General features: G+C 42.9%; 3 protein-coding genes across 4 annotated transcripts; 2 read left to right on the top strand and 1 right to left on the bottom strand.

Annotated features, from left to right (window-relative positions):
- The first annotated feature begins 1,743 nt into the window (after positions 1 to 1,743).
- On the top strand, positions 1,744 to 5,998 carry LOC133909474 (stearoyl-[acyl-carrier-protein] 9-desaturase 2, chloroplastic). Its single transcript, XM_062351921.1, has 3 exons — positions 1,744 to 2,093; positions 4,246 to 4,744; positions 5,090 to 5,998. The coding sequence occupies exons 1-3, from the start codon at positions 1,969 to 1,971 to the stop codon at positions 5,648 to 5,650; spliced, it is 1,185 nt and encodes a 394-aa protein (XP_062207905.1). The 5' UTR covers positions 1,744 to 1,968; the 3' UTR covers positions 5,651 to 5,998.
- A 4,534-nt stretch (positions 5,999 to 10,532) lies between these two features.
- LOC133909473 (probable auxin efflux carrier component 5a) lies at positions 10,533 to 15,816 on the top strand. The gene is made up of 5 exons (XM_062351920.1): positions 10,533 to 11,499; positions 12,051 to 12,136; positions 12,899 to 13,056; positions 15,331 to 15,407; positions 15,508 to 15,816. Exons 1-5 carry the CDS (start codon positions 10,799 to 10,801, stop codon positions 15,578 to 15,580), a joined length of 1,095 nt encoding a protein of 364 aa, XP_062207904.1. The 5' UTR covers positions 10,533 to 10,798; the 3' UTR covers positions 15,581 to 15,816.
- LOC133909472 (uncharacterized) lies at positions 13,997 to 19,266 on the bottom strand. Of its 2 annotated transcripts, none has more exons than XM_062351918.1 (15): positions 19,038 to 19,266; positions 18,881 to 18,938; positions 18,727 to 18,782; positions 18,309 to 18,409; positions 18,076 to 18,145; positions 17,710 to 17,779; positions 17,260 to 17,316; positions 17,105 to 17,172; positions 16,951 to 17,031; positions 16,755 to 16,832; positions 16,505 to 16,660; positions 16,278 to 16,430; positions 15,939 to 16,003; positions 14,382 to 14,445; positions 13,997 to 14,303 (listed from the first exon to the last, which is right to left on the bottom strand). In XM_062351918.1, exons 1-14 carry the CDS (start codon positions 19,161 to 19,163, stop codon positions 14,439 to 14,441), a joined length of 1,146 nt encoding a protein of 381 aa, XP_062207902.1. In that variant the 5' UTR covers positions 19,164 to 19,266; the 3' UTR covers positions 13,997 to 14,303; positions 14,382 to 14,438. The 2 variants fall into 2 exon arrangements, with proteins under 2 accessions (XP_062207902.1, XP_062207903.1); XM_062351919.1 differs by having other exon boundaries at positions 14,382 to 14,442; positions 19,038 to 19,265.
- Between the last annotated feature and the right edge of the window lie 1,356 nt (positions 19,267 to 20,622).

Here is a 20,622-nt window from a genome sequence, read left to right as displayed (position 1 = left end):
ATTGCAATGTAGAGAAAATAAAACTCATATATTAATTCAATGAACTATTTATATATATACACATGATGACGAGGTGCTATTAGAGAGATAATAGATACATAAAAAAATATAAAGTCTCCCCACAAAAACATATCCTTTAATAAAAACAACTATTTACTAATTGATCTTTAACGGTAATCAAATTCTAACCCATCCCACGCACCCGCCCGGCTGCCGAGCGCCCGTACACTTGTCACCGGGGCGCGTTGGAGCAGGGGGCAGTCGCGGCCTCGTGTCCATCGGTGGCAGCCGCGCCGTGCGCCCGTTGCCAACTGTCCCGCGTGCGCATGGACGCGCGTGCCTGCCTGGGGCGCAGGCGTGCCGACGTGAGTGCGGCCGGCAGGAGACGTAGGCAGTCTTGGCGCCGCGACAAGAGAATTTTTCACAAGTTCCGTCGTTAAACCAAGGCATCCCACTTGCCTTTCGGAAATCTTAGCCAAAAGCGATCGCGCTAAGAACTGGGAGATTATCCCACCCACCTCGTTTTCACATCCACTCCTTTCTGTAAACTTTTCTTCTCCGCTATCGATAGATTGTGAGTTCCCGGTTTTCTAACAAGTCTGCGACGCACATTACTCAGTTACCACACATTGTTGTTCTAGAGGAGATATTCAGCGCACAAGTAAAGTCAGGTGAAATCATAATGGACTCTTGATAGTACAATTTATTTAGTCCCTTCTATATTACTGTATTAGAGATGTATTATTGCTCAGGCGACGGTTTTTAGTAAAACCTACTGTCGACCAACGTGAGGACATCCAATGGCTCTAAATTGGTGTGTTGGGTCGCTTACTTGGCTCTCCCACCACAGGCACTATCCACCGGTCGTCATCTGCTACCCGTAGCTGACGGCGCCCTGTCTTGGCACCCCACCCTTCATCCGTTGTCGCAGCTAGGCCGGCCACCTCTCTAGTTCATCCCTTTGACACTATAAGAAGAACCCCATCAAAATCATGCACCACTAAATTGTCTTCGGCAATATCGACTATATGTCATACGATTTTCAGTCATTTAACGTACAAGAAACATAATATTATTATTGGGAGACCATCGCATCCTAGCAAATATATATTTTTATCTAGTTATACATGTTAAATCAAAACTATGTATTTTTATTATCCTATACCAGCCAAAATATATTTTTATCTGGTTATGCATGTTACATCGACAATGTATTTAAAAGGGGAGAGGATATCTACTAGGATTGATACAAGTTTTCGATAATCTTAAGGCCATGATAGTTCGCTTTCTAAGAAGCAAAGACATTCGCTTTGCAATAACTAAGCCTTAGCTTGAATGGTTAGTAGGGATGATTGTATCCCTACCTATCAGGGATTAAATCCACATTTACTTTTGATGTGTCTCACTAAGTTAGATTTTTTTTTAGTATAGTATCTATCACCAGCGAGGTGCATGTGATGACTTTATTAATTTTCAAACTTTATATATCCAATTTTTAAGTAAACATTATGAGTGTATATGTACATCTATATGATGCACTAGGTTTCTTAAAAAAGACATACGCTTTGATTTCTTAATTTCTACTCAAAGGAAAACGAGAGTTAGACTCCTTGTAAAAAACAACAATCTGACTACCGATTGCCGAGAGAAAAGGACGAGCAAAGTAGAGGGGAAAATATCAGAGGGGTCCATCGGTATTTTCAAGGACAGAAAGAGACATAAATATGGGCCCTTGCCGAGTGGCATCCAGCACTCTCCAGTCTGCACTCGTGGCTCTGCTCCGCCGGTGCGCTCCAAGGCCAAAGAAACCTGGGGTGGAGATTGCACGAGGAGGAGGCAGCCTCTCTCCGCCGTTTGTTTCTCGCCAGTAGCCACCACCACAACCCACATCCCAATCTCACGAGGAGCAGACTGCCACCACCCCTCCCGCAACCACCGGCTCCTTGGCGGCGGCGACTGAGCGGCGACATGATGGCACTCCGCCCCCACGACGTCACCCTCTGCCTCACCCCTCCCCTCGCCGCGCGCAGCCGCCGCCGCAGTGGCGTCAGGGTCTTCGCCGTCGCCTCCACTCCCTCCACCGTCTCCACCAAGTAAGCCGCCTTCCGTCGCTCTGCCCATGCCCATGTCCTCTCGACTTCGTTGCATCCTTAGGTTGGTTTCTTGGGTTGGACGAATTGGATGCTGTGTCCGGCTGCGGTGTCGTAGTCTCTGTGCACGATTTAGGCGCGTTTGTTCTGGATTGCTAATGCGGGCTCGGTCGCTCCGTCACTCTCGCGCAGTTTTCCTCCCTCTCTGCTAGCAATGTTGGATCAAGATTTGATTCCGCCCCCCCCCCCCCACCCCCTTCCTTTCCCGCTTGGGTGGGCGCCTGTGCCAGGATCGTTAGATTCGTCTCTGTGGCGCTAACAGACGAGCTCCCCCCCCCCCCCCCCGGGTCTCGGTGGCGCTAACAGTCACACATGGCAGCTGCACCTCGCTGTCTCCTCAGATCAGGCGCGCGAAGGTTGCAGCTTTGCCATTTAATTCTGCATGGTCATTTTCTCTGCGCGGCCGGACCAGCGTCGTCCAGGCTCCTGAGCGCTCGGTTGCTTTGCCGTCAACTGCAGCGAAGCGTGTCCCTTTCTTTTGTGTCAGTCCTTTTTCAGATTTATTTTGGTGCCGTATTTCCTCGGCATTAAATTTCCTGGGACCTTCAACTTGTCCGGGGACCCTGGCTGTGCGTCCTCTGAGCAGAGTTCTTCGTAATAGTTTTGCGTTCTAGAATTGTTGCAGACGTGGTACCATATCACCATTTAATTGCAGTGATGATAGTTGGTATAGAAATTGGTGGTACATATCAGGTTCAAGAACCTCATCATGGGTGGCTCTTCTTGCTATTGTATCTTGCATTAGAGGCGAGTATGCGTGTTTGTTGTCGTTGTTGGGTCGATTTGGTAGCCCGTGGTCTTTAACATGTTTCCAGTATGGTGGAATTTGATTTGATTTGCGCACCAGTATCATTAAGCTCTTAGGATGGTGGTTCTTAACAGTTCTGTGTTGTTCATCTGCTTCGGTTGACGGGGTTTGTGAAGTTAATAAATACAGGATAAGATTGATTGTGCCATATTATAGGCATATTAATTGAAACAATAGAAGCCCACCCAGGGTTTCATGCCGGGCTAAATCTATTGTTTCTTAGAAATTCAGTTGATTGGTATTTACACTGATAGTTTTGAAACCATGAAGTGGTTCACAAAACATGGATATATACTGCTATGTGAAAATTATCTAAGTGGATTTTCCAGTTAGTGATAATTTAATCGTACCTAATTTGAGCATACGTGTAGATTTTTTGTTAGATCTGGTTGGAAGGTTGGAGATTGGGGAAGCATAGTTGACTGGTTGAGCCTAGTTGCACTTGGTCTTACTTTTGCTTCTGCATATTTTTTGTTGTTGCTGTTTCTTTTCCATGCAGGATTTATTTTGCTGGGTAACAGTGATATGCTGCACTTCGAGACTAACACATCAAGAAAGAACTAATAATGAGAATGCTATCCTTGCATTAATATGTACATGGTGGGGATCACATCATAATTTGTATGGGACACATCATGTGACCATAGTCATGTAGTGTGGAAAAGTTCAATGACATTAGCTACTAACAACCGAATTTATATGCATACCTGATAAGCTCTGGAGGCCAGATGCCTACGTACAATCTGGTTAATGCATGTTCTACTTCTTGTCAAAATAGAAACAGTATGAGTGCTGGTCTTGCTTACACACCCCGTGCTCTTTATTTCAATACAAACTAGTATGACTGTTAATTTATTGGTGCAGTTGGATATATGAACCATGTGTGTGCCTCTGTTTATTATTCTGCTGTACCATACACTAGCATACCTGATAGCTGATGCATATCTAACATAAGCTAGCAAAGTGGTTAAATATTTGAGTGCATATAAATATGCTCATTGGAAACCAACTGGAGGGTAGTGATGACCATCATTATAGGTCCGGCTGGGTTTAGATGTGCTTCGCGGTCATGTTCATTAGTGGATTGAACTGTATTTATATTCTGAATGTATATCAAAGCCACGATCTCACTTGTACCACAATTGCTACCTGTTTGAACCACATCCACATCTGTCTTCTCCTAAAGTCTAAATTTGGCTCATAATACACGCAAAGCAAGTGATGGCGTCATCACATAACTTGTCACTGGTAATTAATCATAATTTTTTTCTTTAAAAATTGTTCCAGGGTTGAGAGTAAGAAGTCTTTTGCTCCTCCACGAGAGGTACATGTCCAGGTTACACATTCAATGCCACCTCAGAAGATTGAAATATTCAAGTCTCTTGATGACTGGGCTAGAGATAATATCTTGACGCATCTTAAGCCGGTCGAAAAGTGTTGGCAGCCACAGGATTTCCTCCCTGACCCAGCATCTGATGGATTTCATGATGAAGTTAAGGAGCTCAGAGAACGTGCCAAGGAAATCCCTGATGATTATTTTGTTTGTTTGGTTGGAGACATGGTTACTGAGGAAGCTCTTCCAACATACCAGACTATGCTTAACACCCTTGATGGCGTCAGAGATGAGACAGGTGCAAGCCCCACTGCCTGGGCTGTTTGGACGAGGGCATGGACTGCTGAGGAGAATAGACATGGCGACCTCCTAAACAAGTATCTGTACCTCACTGGGAGGGTGGATATGAGACAAATTGAAAAGACAATTCAGTATCTTATTGGCTCTGGAATGGTAAACATATATTTTTTTCAATCTTTTCTTTCTTATTTAACATGTCTTTTAGAGCCTTGGCATGTTCATTCAGCTGTTCATGCTTCTGAAGTGTTCCTTTTGGCTTGTTGAGAGTTTGATTCTTTCATGAAATTCTTTTCATAGTACTAATAACTCATGCCACTGCCATACTTTTAGAGCAATTCTTCTTATGATTTTTTTTTTCAAACTGGTGTTCTATTTTCAGTTTTGTATCATTAGTTAATTCTTTCGCTCGGTTTGAACTGTTTAAGTTTTTGTCGATCTTGGCTACTGATTATAGCTATGTAGAATTAATATGTACTTTCTTCACTTTTTCCTTTTCAGGATCCTAGGACTGAGAATAATCCTTATCTCGGCTTCATCTACACATCCTTCCAAGAGCGAGCAACCTTCATTTCACACGGGAACACTGCTCGCCATGCCAAGGACTATGGTGACCTAAAGCTTGCACAAATCTGTGGCATTATCGCCTCAGATGAGAAGCGGCATGAAACTGCATACACCAAGATTGTTGAGAAGCTGTTTGAGATTGACCCTGATGGCACTGTGCTTGCTCTAGCTGATATGATGAAGAAGAAGATCTCAATGCCTGCCCACCTGATGTTCGATGGGCAGGACGATAAGCTTTTTGATCACTTCTCCATGGTTGCACAGAGGCTTGGTGTTTACACCGCCAGGGACTATGCAGACATCCTTGAGTTCCTTGTGGACAGGTGGAAGGTGGCCGACCTGACTGGCCTGTCCGGCAAGGGGCAGAAGGCCCAGGACTACCTTTGCACCCTTGCTGCAAGAATCAGGAAGCTGGATGAGAGGGCCCAAAGCAGAGCCAAGAAAGCTGGTACAATGCCTTTTAGCTGGGTATATGGTAGGGAAGTTCAACTGTGAGTGCCAAACGCCTTCGCAACTGGTTGAGTTCCAGCGTGCCGTCTGTCATGCATCCTGAGACGCATCGCAAAGACAAGATCTGGTGTGCCTCACTACATAGTTCTTCAGGTTGACCAAATGGGCTGGGAGCATCTGTTCGTGGTCGGTGTCGTCTCTTAGAGCTGTAGGGAGATGTGAGTCCGTGTTCTTCCTTTCTTTTCTGCTTTAATGTACAACTTCCGGCGGCGTGAGCTGGGACATGGACATGGAGTGAACATGCTATTGTCGCTGGCCGTGTGTTTCCGTATGATATTTGTGTTGTTCAGATCTGCTAAAATTTTGTGAGCTATGAAGTTCTGTTACTGATCATTCTTTGAAACCCAAACTAGAAATCTCCAATGCCAAATTTTTTGCAGAGCTTAAACTGAAGGCTACTGATGCAGCTGCAGTAAATTACAAAAAAATCTTGCATACAATGAGTCTAACCATGTAATGTAACTATCTGTGTCTGCAGATAAGCGGCATACGATTCACCTATCAGCTCATTCAGTGGTATTCTAGTATCTGCATAAATCAGTCGTTGCTATCGTTCTGCACTCGCTGCATGGAGATGTGGCTAAATGGACACCATTGTTAGTGCACTTCAGAGATCGACAAGACTGGTCTGTGCGGCGAAGAGAATATTGGATTAAATGGTGTCATGCAACATGCAATCTCTCTCTCCCATGTGCTTGTGCAGAATGCAGATGGTTAATATACGAAATGCTCTACCAAGATAATATGCTCAGCAGTTGAGTATATTCGCTTCCCTTCGTATGGCAGCCATATACACTGTACAAGTTGAGGAGAGCCCAAAACTGCTTCAGACCATTCAATCTTTCCATTTGCAGCAATTATCAATTGAACTCTGCTTCCTTGCCACTCATTTACATTATGTTTTCACCTCATTCAATTTATGCCTTTATTCCAAACTAACGATCGCGAGCATTTGTTAAAAAGATGCAAAAGTTGGAATTTGTTTCCCATGTATGTCTGAAAATGTAGGTAAATTTAGAATTAAGTCAAATGCAATCATCCTGAATTTTTGTATCTGATATACCTTCCAATCTGATACTCTGAATGACTGAATTGCACTTAACAAACTCTTTATTTCCACCCCTCCTCTTAGGATATATCTTACAAAAGGAACCAAAAAACGGAACAAGAGGAACAATTACGTTGTGTGACCATGCTCTGCAAACAAATGAGAGGAGAGATGCCATTGCCGGTTTGCACCAAGCCTCTGTTCATGGCGACTACTTACACATAGCACGTCCTCTCGAGGCAAAATTCCCTCTGCCACCTGAAAAGAGGAAGTCATTCGTCCAAGTTTCAGGGATCATTTGCAATTGCATATGTATTTGCATGCAAGGATGCGGATGAAAGGCGCAGCTGATCGACAAGACACGCATCAGATGGATTGGAACGTCTCCTGCGTCATCAGATGTTTCAACTTGGCAATCAGTGCAGCCTACGTGCGTCAGAAATCGGTTCGGTCGATCAAAGCAAATGCCAGATAGATGGGCCGTGTCGTCGTGATCATGCGTGCATGTCTGTATGTGGGGATTAGTTCCCTAATCCTCCAAGATAAAGCGAGTGAGAATATATATTGTGGACATCGCTAGCTATCTAGCTCTTTACTTCATTTGCTAAAATTATTCTGATTTCGTAAAGGAAAAGTGCGAATGTTACGTATATTGGTTTCTGAATTGGGCCGAATGAATCATTGGATAATTAACATGGATTGCAAGGAAAATGGCTTCCTTTTTCTGATAATTCCGTGTGTTTGCAGATACTTATCCGCTTATGCTTTGCTGTAATCTGTGTTCTGAATGTACGTGGACTCTTATTTTAAGTTGAAATGTCATTTATCTTGTATTTCTTAATCGAATTTTAAGTGTTTGTCTGGCTATAACCACCGCTTATCTATGCAACAAATATGGTTGTTGGGATGCTTTTGAAAATATGACTCTGATCACTTTTTAAAATCATAATAGCCTAACAGTGGCACGGTCCCCAAAACACAACTTTTATTTTTATGTTTCCAATCTAAATATCTAAAAGATATTGATAGTCAAAGTCGCCAAGGTTTGAGAGTTAGGTATATGTTAAACGAGTAATGACTTGGAATTGTGACTGAAGGCAGCAAGGGAGTAGCTCCATTTAGAATCTGTTTCACAGAGCTCTAACTTTCAGCTTCACATCAAATTTGATATTGTAAGTTAAAATAAAATGGTATAAGATCATATTGTTAGTCTAAAATAAAAATAAGATGACTCACACAAATACCTCTAGTATATCTATATTTCTAGTTCAACAAATTTATAGAGCTAGTAATATCTAGCTCAAAAATTCTTTGAGTTAGCTCTGTCAAACAGTTCCTTACATACATCACCCTAAGCCTACCAAGAGCTGGTGTGGACCTTGGGAAATGTTCATCTAATCATTGAACTGCGAAATCGAGTATTTAACCTCAAACTTACAAAGGTCAACTTATACCTCGAGGGTGGTTCTTTAGATGAGATCTTACCGAGGATGATGTTTTGCCATCTTAGATGCATCACTGGAGAACGTGCGAATTGTGTGGTAAGACCTCCAAGTGAGAGGCTACCAACCAGGGCTTAAACTCTGGTTCTCGCAAAAAAAGCTCCTCGCTGTGTGTTCCTCGTGGTCGTAGCGCGGTTACTCAGCGATAGTGTGCGGGTTGTAACCGGCTTTTAAAATCTTTTCTCGATCTTAATGCAATGCTTTTGGGACATCTCTCCCTTTAGGTCGAGTTTTTTAGATGCATCATTGCGTTTTGTTGGAAGGCATCCTACTCGGAGATGTTGATGATCCCATTTGCAAAGCAGACCTCTAAAACCACCATAACTAGGTTGTAATTAAATTCAATTGGTTTTGTAACACTTTTTTTTCATGGGTGAGATGGAGTTTAGATACCCTGCTTTAGTTCAAAGGGAGTGGTGCTCTTCTTTAAAAAAAAAACAAAAGTAAAGTTGAAGAGTTAAAGTCAACTTATTCCATTTAGAACTGGCTTTATCATTTTCATATATGTAATCTAACTATAGATACTGATTATCAGAACTCAAATAGTTTGGCCACAAGATGCCACAGTTGCACTTTTCTGGGAGGGACACTGGGGCGTGCAGTGCAAACAGGCCACTACAAGAAATATGAGATTCTGTGGCGAAAATCCTTATGACGAAAAAAAAAATATCACGCATTGTGCTTGATCAGTGACTAGTGCAGGGATTTGGGTCATACCGTCCTGGCCCGGTCCGGCTCTATCGTGTCTCATGCTATGCTCACTAGACACGATCGATCTATCGTGTCGTGCTGTGCTGGCACGAGTTAACTCCAGGAAGGTCCAAACACGGCTCTCAGCACACGTGTCGTCGTCGTCGTACCGTGCCAGCTCAGGCACAAGTTTGGTTCATATTGTCTAATAATGCTTACATATTTATCTCTTATCATCTCACATTTGTGTTTTCATACTCATATATGTTCCATATCGTCTGACAATATTTACATATTTATCTTTTACTATCTTACACTTGTGTCTCATGCTCACACTCTCTTAGTATCCCATACTTTGTATTAGAGAGATTAGACAATAAACATAAAAAAAATAGTCATACAGATTGTGTCATGCTATTTTTGTGCCGTGCCGATACGTGCACGACCCAAGCCATCGTGCCGTGCCAAGGTCCTATCTAGGCACGACACAACTCTCGTGTTAGTGCCGTGCTAGTCCGACCTAAAATATTTCGTGTCATATGGTGCTTTGAGACATACCAAAACTCGGATTTTCTTGACGTTAGTACTATTTGTCCCTATTATTCAGTAGTAACCACATTGTATACGTTATTTGACTCTTTGTGTCTAATTCTTTGCTTAGCCCCTGGAAGTATATATACCGTATACGTAATTTTATTTTGTCGTATGCGCATATAACTTAATTACTTCCCAACAGATTATAATGTGTGCTAACAAGAAGAGGAAACTACAGTATGCAAATGCAAGGCGTTAAGGCAAGGTATATATTCCAAGTCACTCTCTCCAAAGCTAATACCTTGTTCCTTTTTGTTTCAAGATCAAATACGCATGCATGAAGAACTAACCAGCTTAGAAAAATAATAATTCGGACAACATGCATGGGCTAGATAGAAGAATAATAACCACTGCACACCGTATTAATTCCTTGCGCCGATATATGCTCCATCGCGCGATCACCTCCGATACGCGCGAATATGTGTGAGATGCTAGTGTTTGCTAGCTTTGGCCACCTGCAGGAGATGCTACTAGCTAGTAGCGCGCCTTGGCAGCATTACCACGTACCTGACGTTGAAGCATGGATGAATGAGGGAGTGCATGTTAGACAATGGTAGTTTTCAGTAGGAAGTGCAATATCATATCGGTCACAATGTGAAAATCATGCACGCACGTACACCGGGGCGCGCGGTTGCCACTCGATCTGAGACCGAAAGCTAGCGAGACCACACATGCACTGATGCACGGACTTAGCTTTCGGCCACAGTCACACACTCCCTTGCGCGCATGCACGTATGGCCATTTCAGTCTCCCTCCCTCCCCTCCTTAAAGCAAAGCAAAGAAATCTCTCTCTCTCTCTCTCTCTCTCTCTCTCTCTCTCTCTCTCTCTCTCTCTCTCTCTCTCTCTCTCTCTCTCTCTCTCTCTCTCTCTCTCTCTCTCTAAATCTCATGCACTGCACGCGTGCATGCACGACAAGCTAAGATCCTTCAAAACCTCCCACTAATTAAGCGAATCAAGCCTTCTCTCTCCCATCACATCTGTCTAACCCACAGCGATTTCGAGCTTATCAGTTATATATCACTAATTCCCGGCCCGCTCATTTCAACGGCCACTACCTGCATGCACGCGACGTGGCCGCTCGTCTCCCACCTCAGCTAGGTAGCTCCCGCTCTATAAAACTCGCCACCCCACACACCAGCTTCTCTCACGCTGCACATCCATATCGATCTAGCTCGCTTTTTCACTCGCACTAGCTCTTGCACGATCGAGTAGCCTCATAGCTGGTTCATCATCGGCTAGCTGAAAGCTAGAGAGAGAAATAGAGAGCAACTAACTAAGGAGAGAGAAAGAGAGAGAAGATGATCGGGTGGAGCGACGTGTACAAGGTGGTGTCGGCGACGGTGCCGCTCTACTTCGCGCTGTTCCTGGGTTACGGGTCGGTGCGGTGGTGGCGCATCTTCACGCGGGAGCAGTGCGACGCCGTGAACCGCCTCGTCGCCTTCTTCGCGCTGCCCTTCTTCACCTTCGAGTTCACGCTGCACACCGACCCGTTCCAGGTCAACTACCGCGCCGTCGCCGCCGACGTCATCTCGAAGGTGGTCATCGTCACCGTCATCGCCGTATGGGCCTGGTTCATGAGCAAGGGAGGCTGCGCCGTTAGCTGGTCCATCACCAGCTTCTCCCTCTCCACCCTCACCAACTCGCTCGTCGTCGGCGTGCCCATGGCGCGGGCCATGTACGGCGAGTGGGCGCAGCAGCTCGTCGTCCAGCTTTCCGTCTTCCAGGCCATCGTCTGGCTCACGCTCCTGCTCTTCGTGCTCGAGGTCAGGAAGGCCGCCATCGGCATGTACCCCGCCCTGCCCGACTCCGACCTACCGGTCGGTAAGGACGTCGAGGCCAGCGCTGACGCAGCCGCCGTCGGGGCGGACTGTGTCGTGCCGGTCGCCAGCGACAGGCCATCTCTCTGGGCGCTCATCAAGGTGGTTGCGCACAAGCTGGCGCGTAACCCCAACACCTACGCCAGCTTCGTCGGCATCACCTGGGCATGCGTTGCCAACAGGTATGTATGCAACCATACACACACACATACATAAACATATACAAATATATCTTTAGGAACGGACGACCTAGTTATATTTGTACTATATTACTTGTAATCTAGGTATGCATATATGCTGTGTGTATTAGCTAGATGCATATAGAGCTAGAAGTGTTTATCCGTATCATCAAGCATGCATTGCATGCTAGCCGCATCCAACTAATTAGTAGTAGATTACATGGTTCGAGCTCGATCAGTTTGTTTGGTTTGGCGATAAGGTTAGTGCTAAACTTGTGGTAGCCAGGTAGTCAGCTGGAATTGTGATCTGACGTGTAGCACACCTGGCGTGACGCTACATGCATGCATGGTGCCCGCCCGAGCTAATGCTGACGTACTCCAAATAATGCATGATGCCTGGTGCCCACCTATAGAGTTCCTTCAATTCTTGGCTCCGGCTAATGCATGCGTGATGCGAGCTTACGCCCAGTGGCCAGTGCATATCAGTCTTGCCAATGAAAGTTTGTAATGTGCGATCTGATGAAATATATATTGTCTCTGATCTGCTTCTACAGGTTGCACATCGAGCTGCCAAGCGCCTTTGAGGGCTCGGTGCTCATCATGTCCAAGTCAGGCACGGGAATGGCCATGTTCAGCATGGGTGAGTATTGATTACTGAGTAGCTAGTCAAGCATAGATATGTATGTATGTATGTATGTATATATATATGTATATATATATATATATATATATATATATATATATATATATATATATATATATGGATATACACACATATACTTACACATGCAAGCATATATTTGCATACTTTATACGCTTTAATTTCACTAGATTGATCGTTTCAAAGTACAAGTGAATTATATGTTCTGGTGCGCAAAATCATACTACATAGTAGTGAAGTAGGGAAAGAAAGTACTCCATCTCATCATAAATACTTGACACTTTGATCAATATCCGATCAAACTTTTGACAGAGGGAATACTACAAGTAGTAATAGCAAGGTAGCTAGCATATTGTGGGATATGAATGAATATTAATAGACCTATATTAGCATTTCTCAGGCAGCAGACTAGTAGCAGGTTAAGGTTAATCTCAACCATACATGCATGTATGACTCATCTTCTTTTTATGAATGACCTATTATTCCCACTTCTTCCGACTAATTCTCGTACCTAATGCTTCAGCCAGCAATACATGCTTTATTCGATAATTACCAAAATAATGCAGGGAATCCCTAAAAAAGTGCATAATATTTACAGAGCAATATACCGATCAAAAGGCGCATAAGTTCTATCTGTTGCATGCTGTAACGTAACGTATAATAACTATAATCAAGCCCCAGCCACGTCTAGTGATTAGTGACTGATTAACTTTTTGACGGCACGTCGCTTTTGGGGTGCAGGATTGTTCATGGCGCAGCAAGAGAAGTTGCTCGCGTGCGGGCCGAGCTTTGCGGCGCTGGGCCTCGTGCTGAAGTTCGCGCTCGGACCGGCCGCCATGGCCATCGGCTCCATCGCCGTCGGCCTCCGCGGCGACGTCCTCCGCGTCGCCATCATACAGGTATACATCTATGCTTGTGAGTACGTTTGAATTGAAATTTGAAATAACTTTGTGTTGTTTCCCATAAATTCTGTTGGGATATATTTGAACCATTGGCCTTAGGTAGTAGAAAAGAGTACGACAGCGTATGAATATGGGCAACAAAATATGATGGTTACTAAGTTAGTGATTAACCACAGGCTTCTGCTATGCTAGCTGCGCACAGTGCTTACAATATGTGATGCAGTTTCTGCTGCTGGTTGCTACGTAGAGTTGATGGTATGATGATGTCAATATATCTACCTTATGTAGGCTTGTAATCTTAACTATAACTTTTACTACCACTTCAGACCAAAGTCTCCAAACTTTGCTTTTGACAAAACAACGTCGCTTCACGATTCCAATCGAACGTTGCGTTTGCACGACTGATTGATACATGCACACAACCAGAGCTTTTCAGTTATTACTTCTTTTGGATATAATAATTTAACTCTAGGGGGAAATGATTTCACACGGTCAGCAATCATGATTGCATTTCACCGACATTAGATTTCATCCACATAAAATTTTTATCGCAGAAGCCGACCGACGATTTATGTATAGACGTGTCATAATGCCAAATTGGAGAATAAAGGTCACCGTAGTAGCCTATGAAACAAAGTAGAGCTAGTTTATGCATATGGCTGAAATGCCATAAACAAAAAAAGAAGAAAAACTGAACAAATTGAGGTCTGAAGTGAAAACTGCACACTTCACTGAAATCAACGAGAGATTTGAGCTTAGCTTGTCAGCACCAGAACAGCAAAGCACCACTAACTTTACCCACTCGGGCTTTAAGACCAACGTTGCTTGCACAGCCATGAGCATGAACCCTATAGCTTAGAACTAAGCATTCCCAAAGGCGCAATAACAGATTAATTAGTCCCAATGTTTATGCAAGTGCGCGCATTCCAAACAATAGTTGTTATCGTCACCATTTTAGTATAATCATTTTGGTTATCCTGATCTTGTTTAAGAGCATTTATAATTTCATATCATTTAGAAACAGGAGTCAAACGCCTAAACCAGGCAGGGATCCTATTCTAAGAACCGACACACAAACCGATATTGCTGTTGTTGTCCGAAAATGTATAGCATGACTTTAGGGCAGTGTCTTGACAAACTTATCCAAAGAGTGGATTGGCCTTCAATGGGCCGGTGCAGACTCGCTTTTCATACCAGTAGAAGTGCATATCCCTATTGGTTTGCCACATTTTGTGTTTTGACCCCTGCCAAAGATACAAGAATTAAAAGCGTACATAAAGCAAATAAAGCTTTGTTCAAAGGAAGTGCAGCATGCGCATTACCCTATGCAGCGCATCTGATTTTGGCATGTTCTAGAGCCTGCCCCCACATGATCGCGGTCATCTGCTAAACAAAATGCCATGTCAAAAGCGTCAGCTCAGGAAGTCATTACCAACCACTCGTCAGATGCCTATCAGTGCATAATAATGAATCAAACTATATATTGTTAGTTAAACACCAGTACCAATATATTAATATATGTAAAGTTCGACAACATAATTCGGCCGACGGTTTTAAAATCCACTAGTTGGAGTAGTGGAGCTTGCACTTGTAAGATGCACCAGGGCAGACCCACTCATCATGTTAACTAACGCGCATTTCACTGGAGATGAATTAACCTTAACTGGATCAAAAACATATTTCGTTTGCTTTCCGGGCCAAGCAAAGTAATTTTGATGCGGAACACGGTTAAATAATAGAATAGAATAATTTGGTCTGTTTGCTGTCAGACTGATGTCTCTGTCATTCCTTCATAATACCCCATGTTCGAATTTCTAGCCATCTATATAATATGATCAACAGATGCAAGTGTTACCAGTTTTGCTTTGGGGTAATAGGATCTTCTGAAAAAATTATTTCTGCATGCCATACTTGAGGTAACCAGGGAGTGTTACTTCGAAAGTGGCCCTTGGAACAAGTGTGAACTCAAATTTAAACCTCAAGAATTGGAGGTCTTAAAAGAGGGAATTGGTCACACACCCAGATAGTGGGGTTCAAGATGATGGGAAGGTTATCAGCTGGTAGCTGATGCTAGGGTTGCGTAAGTCTGATCGCAGGCATCAAACAGAAGTTATTTTCTATAATTCTATTATTACAATACAAAGCTCTAGAGAGTAACAATGAGTGCACGGGAACTTATTATCATGTGTACAATATTAAATCTTGACACTGTGTTTCAGCCTGAAATAAGGAACTTGGGCCTAGGCTAACCATTCTATGAACATTCTGCAGGCCGCACTACCTCAATCCATCACGTCGTTTATATTTGCAAAAGAATATGGGTTGCACGCTGATGTTCTTAGTACAGCGTAAGTATTTTGATCTGGCTACAGGTTGCTAGTAGTTGAAGACATGCTCCTAAAGACATCAATTTCTTAGTCTTAACCATTTTGTTGCTCAATTTTGCAGGGTTATTTTTGGGATGCTTGTCTCCTTGCCGTTGCTAGTTGGATTTTATATTGTTTTAGAGCTAATTAGGTAGACGCAAAGCCTCGGATATGCGAGGAAAATGTGTTATTCCCTTGAAGCTACCCAAACATACATACTGACAACAAGCGCTAAGAAATGCATCCTACCTTCATTCCTCGTTGCATAAAATTGCAAGGGGAGTTATTGAGCACTACGAGATACTTTTTAACATATATTATGTAAGAAGAATGCTTATTTATTCTGTTATTCAAATAATTGTGTAACAAGAATACTTGACTTTGAGTTTAATGTCTCCAAGAAGAAAAAGATCGATATGTATAAAAAAATTGAATAAGTAATTTGCTTCTTTGAAAATGTATCAGAGGTGAAAACTGAGAAACAGGATTAAAAAAAAGCTTCAATAGTGTTACCTCAGTATACGCTTGATTATATTGCCTAACTCTTCACCCCGATCCTCCTGCACATGGTGCCCCGCCTGCATAAGTCATTACACAAGAGAATACGAATTTAATACCACATATGAATAGAAGAAAAGTAAAAAAACAAATTAAGAAATCGCATTAGTAGATCATGTGCAAACACATGTGTGCCTACTGCCTACCTACACAACCCAAACCACACTACCCCCATCACTCACAAGCAAGCATGAAAAAGATTTGAACTTGCAGTAAGTTTATTTCGTGACATTTAGATTATCATTTTCACTCTGTTTTTCCCTTTTCGAAAAATGAATGGTTGTCATGACAAACCATTGGCAGCTCCACAATCTTGTGATTTAGGCCCCCACAAAAATCTTCCACCCCATCATAGCTGAGCCAACGATCTCTCAATCCCCAGCATATTGTTGTCTTTGTTTTCCATGAATCACTTCCTAATATGCTCCTCATGGATTCAATGTAAGCCTGCGCTAGAAACATCAAATTTAGAGCACATAAATTCTATGAAACAAAGGAAAGGAGATAGATGGGTAAACTACCTTAAGGTCCTTTTTCATAGCTTTGCTTATTGCATTCAGTGCAAACCCAGAAGAACCAGAGACGAGGTACGGCCTTCTGTACACCATAGCGTCTTCCTCTTTCATCTTGTATGGACCACAACTTATCAAGACCTTATCACTAGCTCTGAGAGGATCCTGAAAGAATTCAAGCAGAGGAATTACATCTGAACTCACAGATCAGATCGCTTATATAGGGTGTGCAAGTTAAGTTGACATGATGCCTGCTAACCTGAGAAAACACCTCGCCCAACAAGAAGTTGCTGAACGATGCGAGGGTGGATGGAAGCTTCACATGTTGATCAGTTATCTAAAATATAGAAAAACTTCGAGATTAGTCTACAACTATGAAGCTTTAGAAAGCAGCGCTGTATTTATAACCATAATGTCTCTGCAAAAGCTATACACTAATTCAAAAAAGAACTAACCGGTGGATTAACTAGTACAAGATGGTTCAGCTTGTCTTGATGTTCATTAGCATATTTCACTGCGACTGGAGCGAAGTAACCCTGCAAATTTTACATTCTCGTATAAAACAGATCATAGAGATACATACATAAACACTCTCATGATAAGAAGAACCTGAACGACAATAGAGAGCTTGTCAGGAGCAACAACATTGACTAGCGATTCCAAGGATGAGGTATACTCTGAAACATAGGAGCTCACATTATTATGTTGTTGACTACACATGTTTGGATGAAAAGAGAATAATCAACATGTCTAGATCATTTTACCATCAAGAGTATAGTCAAAACCGTACTTTGGTTGAGGCTTATCGGAAAATCCAAACCCTGCAGACACAAACTTCTTCACTTTCAAATTAGATAAATATAATTCTGCCCCCAATCCCCAATACCTGGGAACAGAGCAGCAACATTAAAGCAAAAAAAAAAAGTTTTTAGAAGGCTATAATGCTGCATGATTTTACAGAAGGTAGAATTTGCAGGTGGCAAATTATAACCAAATGCTGGCTGTGTACAAAGAAGATGATATTTAGTCACAGTGACGACTTTTTATGTTGGTATATATACTCATCAAGCATATTTATCAATACTTTTCCAAAACATTTTTTGCCAACGGCAACACCAATATATGCAGGACTTCTTTTCCCTGCCAACTCAACCAATTTATTTTGCATCAGAACCTTTTGCATTGATCAAACAGTAGAGATGTGTGTAACTCACCGAGCCAATCAAAAGCAATGGCATGATATTTGTCTGATAGTACAGGCAGCACATTGCGATAAGAGTATGCCTGTAACCAAGTGTGGCAGCCTTAATCACCATGTCATGAAATTTATACAGATCAGGACGTCTCAGTTCAGCTACTGTCAGTGTAAGAGGTCTCTACAATTTCTTAAAGTAAGTACACGTTTTGAAGAACTTAACAATGCTAACTTAAGTATTGACATATCATTTTGTTTGCTCTGACATTAGCCAATCTTCAGTAGGGCACATGAAACTGAGGTAAAGACATATCGTATCCTTTCAATCTGCCAGTTTGTTAGTCATGCAAGAAAACTGGAAGCAAATGAGCAGCTAAAACCCCACCTGAGACGGAAGGCCGTGAATTAAAAGCACTTTAGCATTAGAAGAGCTCCCAGCCTCCACACAAAACCATCTGCATCACAGTGAAAACACAAACGAGAGATATCTTCTGTAGTATATGAAGTTATCAACTTACTTATCCAGAAAGGAGACCCATGGCATAAAAGTGCAAGATTGAATGTAATACACATTTTTGTACCTGACACCCTGCTAACCACTTATATAGTTCAATTCACCTGAAAACATCATCTGAAGATTGAGATCCTGATCCCATCGTCAGGCCAAAGAAAGGATCTTTTGCCTTCCCTTTGTCCCCGTATACTGGATAAGCGTTTACCTGCATTTCAGTTGCACACCATCAGGTAAAAAATTGCAAGTTACTACCAGCACCTAATGCATCCGCAGCTAATTTACACCACACCAGTACCAAAAACAAAAAAAGAGAAAACACATGTCAGTATGATCATCCTGCACTCTACCATCGCACCTCAAAATGCAACCAGCAGGCACTAGATAAAACTAGAAGTTTATGGTATAAGACTTTACGAAGCGAAAAGGCGCTAACATCTAACTTTTTCTCAAGATTCTACTTGTGAAATTCCATGTCAGATGGAAGCATTCACCAACGCAAAACAACAAATAAAAACAGCATACCATTCTCCCCTGACCAAACCACTCGTCCGACTTACTTGGGCCTTCCCCGTACTTCCCTGTAACAATCCACAAAATAGAAACAACAACAAAAGTAGTGAACAATCCCAATCGAACCCGCTTAATAAAGCCCAGAATTCCCCTAGCCATAACTCACCTCCACTGAACGAGAAGCCGTCCCCAATGGACTCCTCCGCATCGATCAAGTAATAATCCTGCACACAACGCCGAGCCACAATCAAATCAAAGCACATCCCACAAATGCGTCAAGGGAACCATCATCTATTCATAGCGGCTGTGTGGACGTGTAAGACCTCGTCGCTGGGCCGGGCGGGGCAGCGCCAAGAGAGGAGCTTCCGCGGCCGGATGCGGCGGGGGAGGGCGGTGCGAAAGCTCGGTGAGGCTATGGCGGAGCCAACGACGGCGAGCGGCGGCGCCATTGGAGGTGGTGGATGCTGCCATGGGGAACCGGATTCCCCTGGGGTTTTGGAGGGAGGAAAGGAGCAGGAGATAGGGTTTGGTTGGTTCGCGCGCCTCCCGCCACAGTTCTAACCGCCGGGATCCGGACACCAGAACAAATGCTGGGTCCCACCTGTCAGCGACTCAAGCGGAGTTTCCCTTGGGGACCATAGCTACTCAGAAAACTAGCACAAAATTGGAGTGTAACATCACTGATATGCAACTGCAACAAAACTGGTACAATTTGAAAAGCATCTGCAATTCACCTAACCATTGCCACTAATCACAAAATTTCACACCAAGATTTAATTTCCTCGAGAAAACAACAGCCCAATCATCAAAACTGGTCCAAAATTCGATCTTGATGAAAACCCCCATGAAACGACGACATCCATGCCTCCTTGAGGCTGCCAAACTACCAAAGCACATGAGCACAGGGCGGAGAGGGTCACTGCAAAGGGGAATGCTTCCGATCACACAAATATCCTGCAAGAGCTGCACATGAACAGAGACCAAACAAAAAATGCCCTAAAAAAGAGAGGCAATCGCCTAAAAAATATTAGGGAGACAAAAAAGAAAAATCGTGTGCAGCACGTCTGATTAGTCTAATCTCCTGTCAAAGCAGTAGTAAGAATCTTCTAGTTTATTTTGTCTCGATTTTCGGAGTAAGGAGCAGGAAGAGCAACCGAGCTAGGGCAAAAAACACAAACTGCTGGAAGAAGGGACCATTTTTAAATCGGAACGAGAGTTGGGGATCAAATTTGGACTTTTTTCCTTTTAGATAATGGAATATGAATATTCCTGCTGGAACTGAACCGATCAATTCCGTTCACAGATCGCATGCATACAAGCGTATCATCAATTTGAAAGTTTTCAATTGATCCGCCATGAGCGGGAGCAAGAGAAGACGAAGCACAGGAGCAGGAACTGATCTGGATCTGAGCACGGGATGCATGCGACGACTTTGGAGTCTCGTATAGAAAAGTGCAGACGCCAAAGGCTAGAGATTCGAATCAGAATTAGTTTCTTGATCCAAGCGGTCATGCAGCCGACACCTTCTAATGATCTAATGTCAGTCTGCTATTGTAGTATCACTGTCTTTTAAACTTTTTTTTCGACGACTCTCTTTTAAACTCTTCTAGTGGTACCACTTGTTGGAACTAAACAGGTCTACTGACAAATTGCAGTTGCACATGCAGAAGCAAACCGAAACTTATGCCACAGCAACAGATTGGATCTCTAGGGTCTAAGAGCTCCTCTTAATCTAAATTTTTTCCAAAAAATTATTTTATGGAGAAAGTGAATCAGGAGAATTTAGGTTTTTTTCTTCTTCCAATTCCTAGCATCTAATTTATTTTAAAGAATCACTTTGTAAGTTGAAAAATGTATACTACTGTTTGACAGAGCTCTCACTGATTTTACTCTAGAAGTTAGTTTAAA

The sequence above is a fragment of the Phragmites australis genome, chromosome 2 (genome assembly GCF_958298935.1).
Source record: "Phragmites australis chromosome 2, lpPhrAust1.1, whole genome shotgun sequence".
NCBI classification, from domain to species: domain Eukaryota; kingdom Viridiplantae; phylum Streptophyta; class Magnoliopsida; order Poales; family Poaceae; genus Phragmites; species Phragmites australis.
This window is presented reverse-complemented; position numbering and strand designations above follow the sequence as displayed.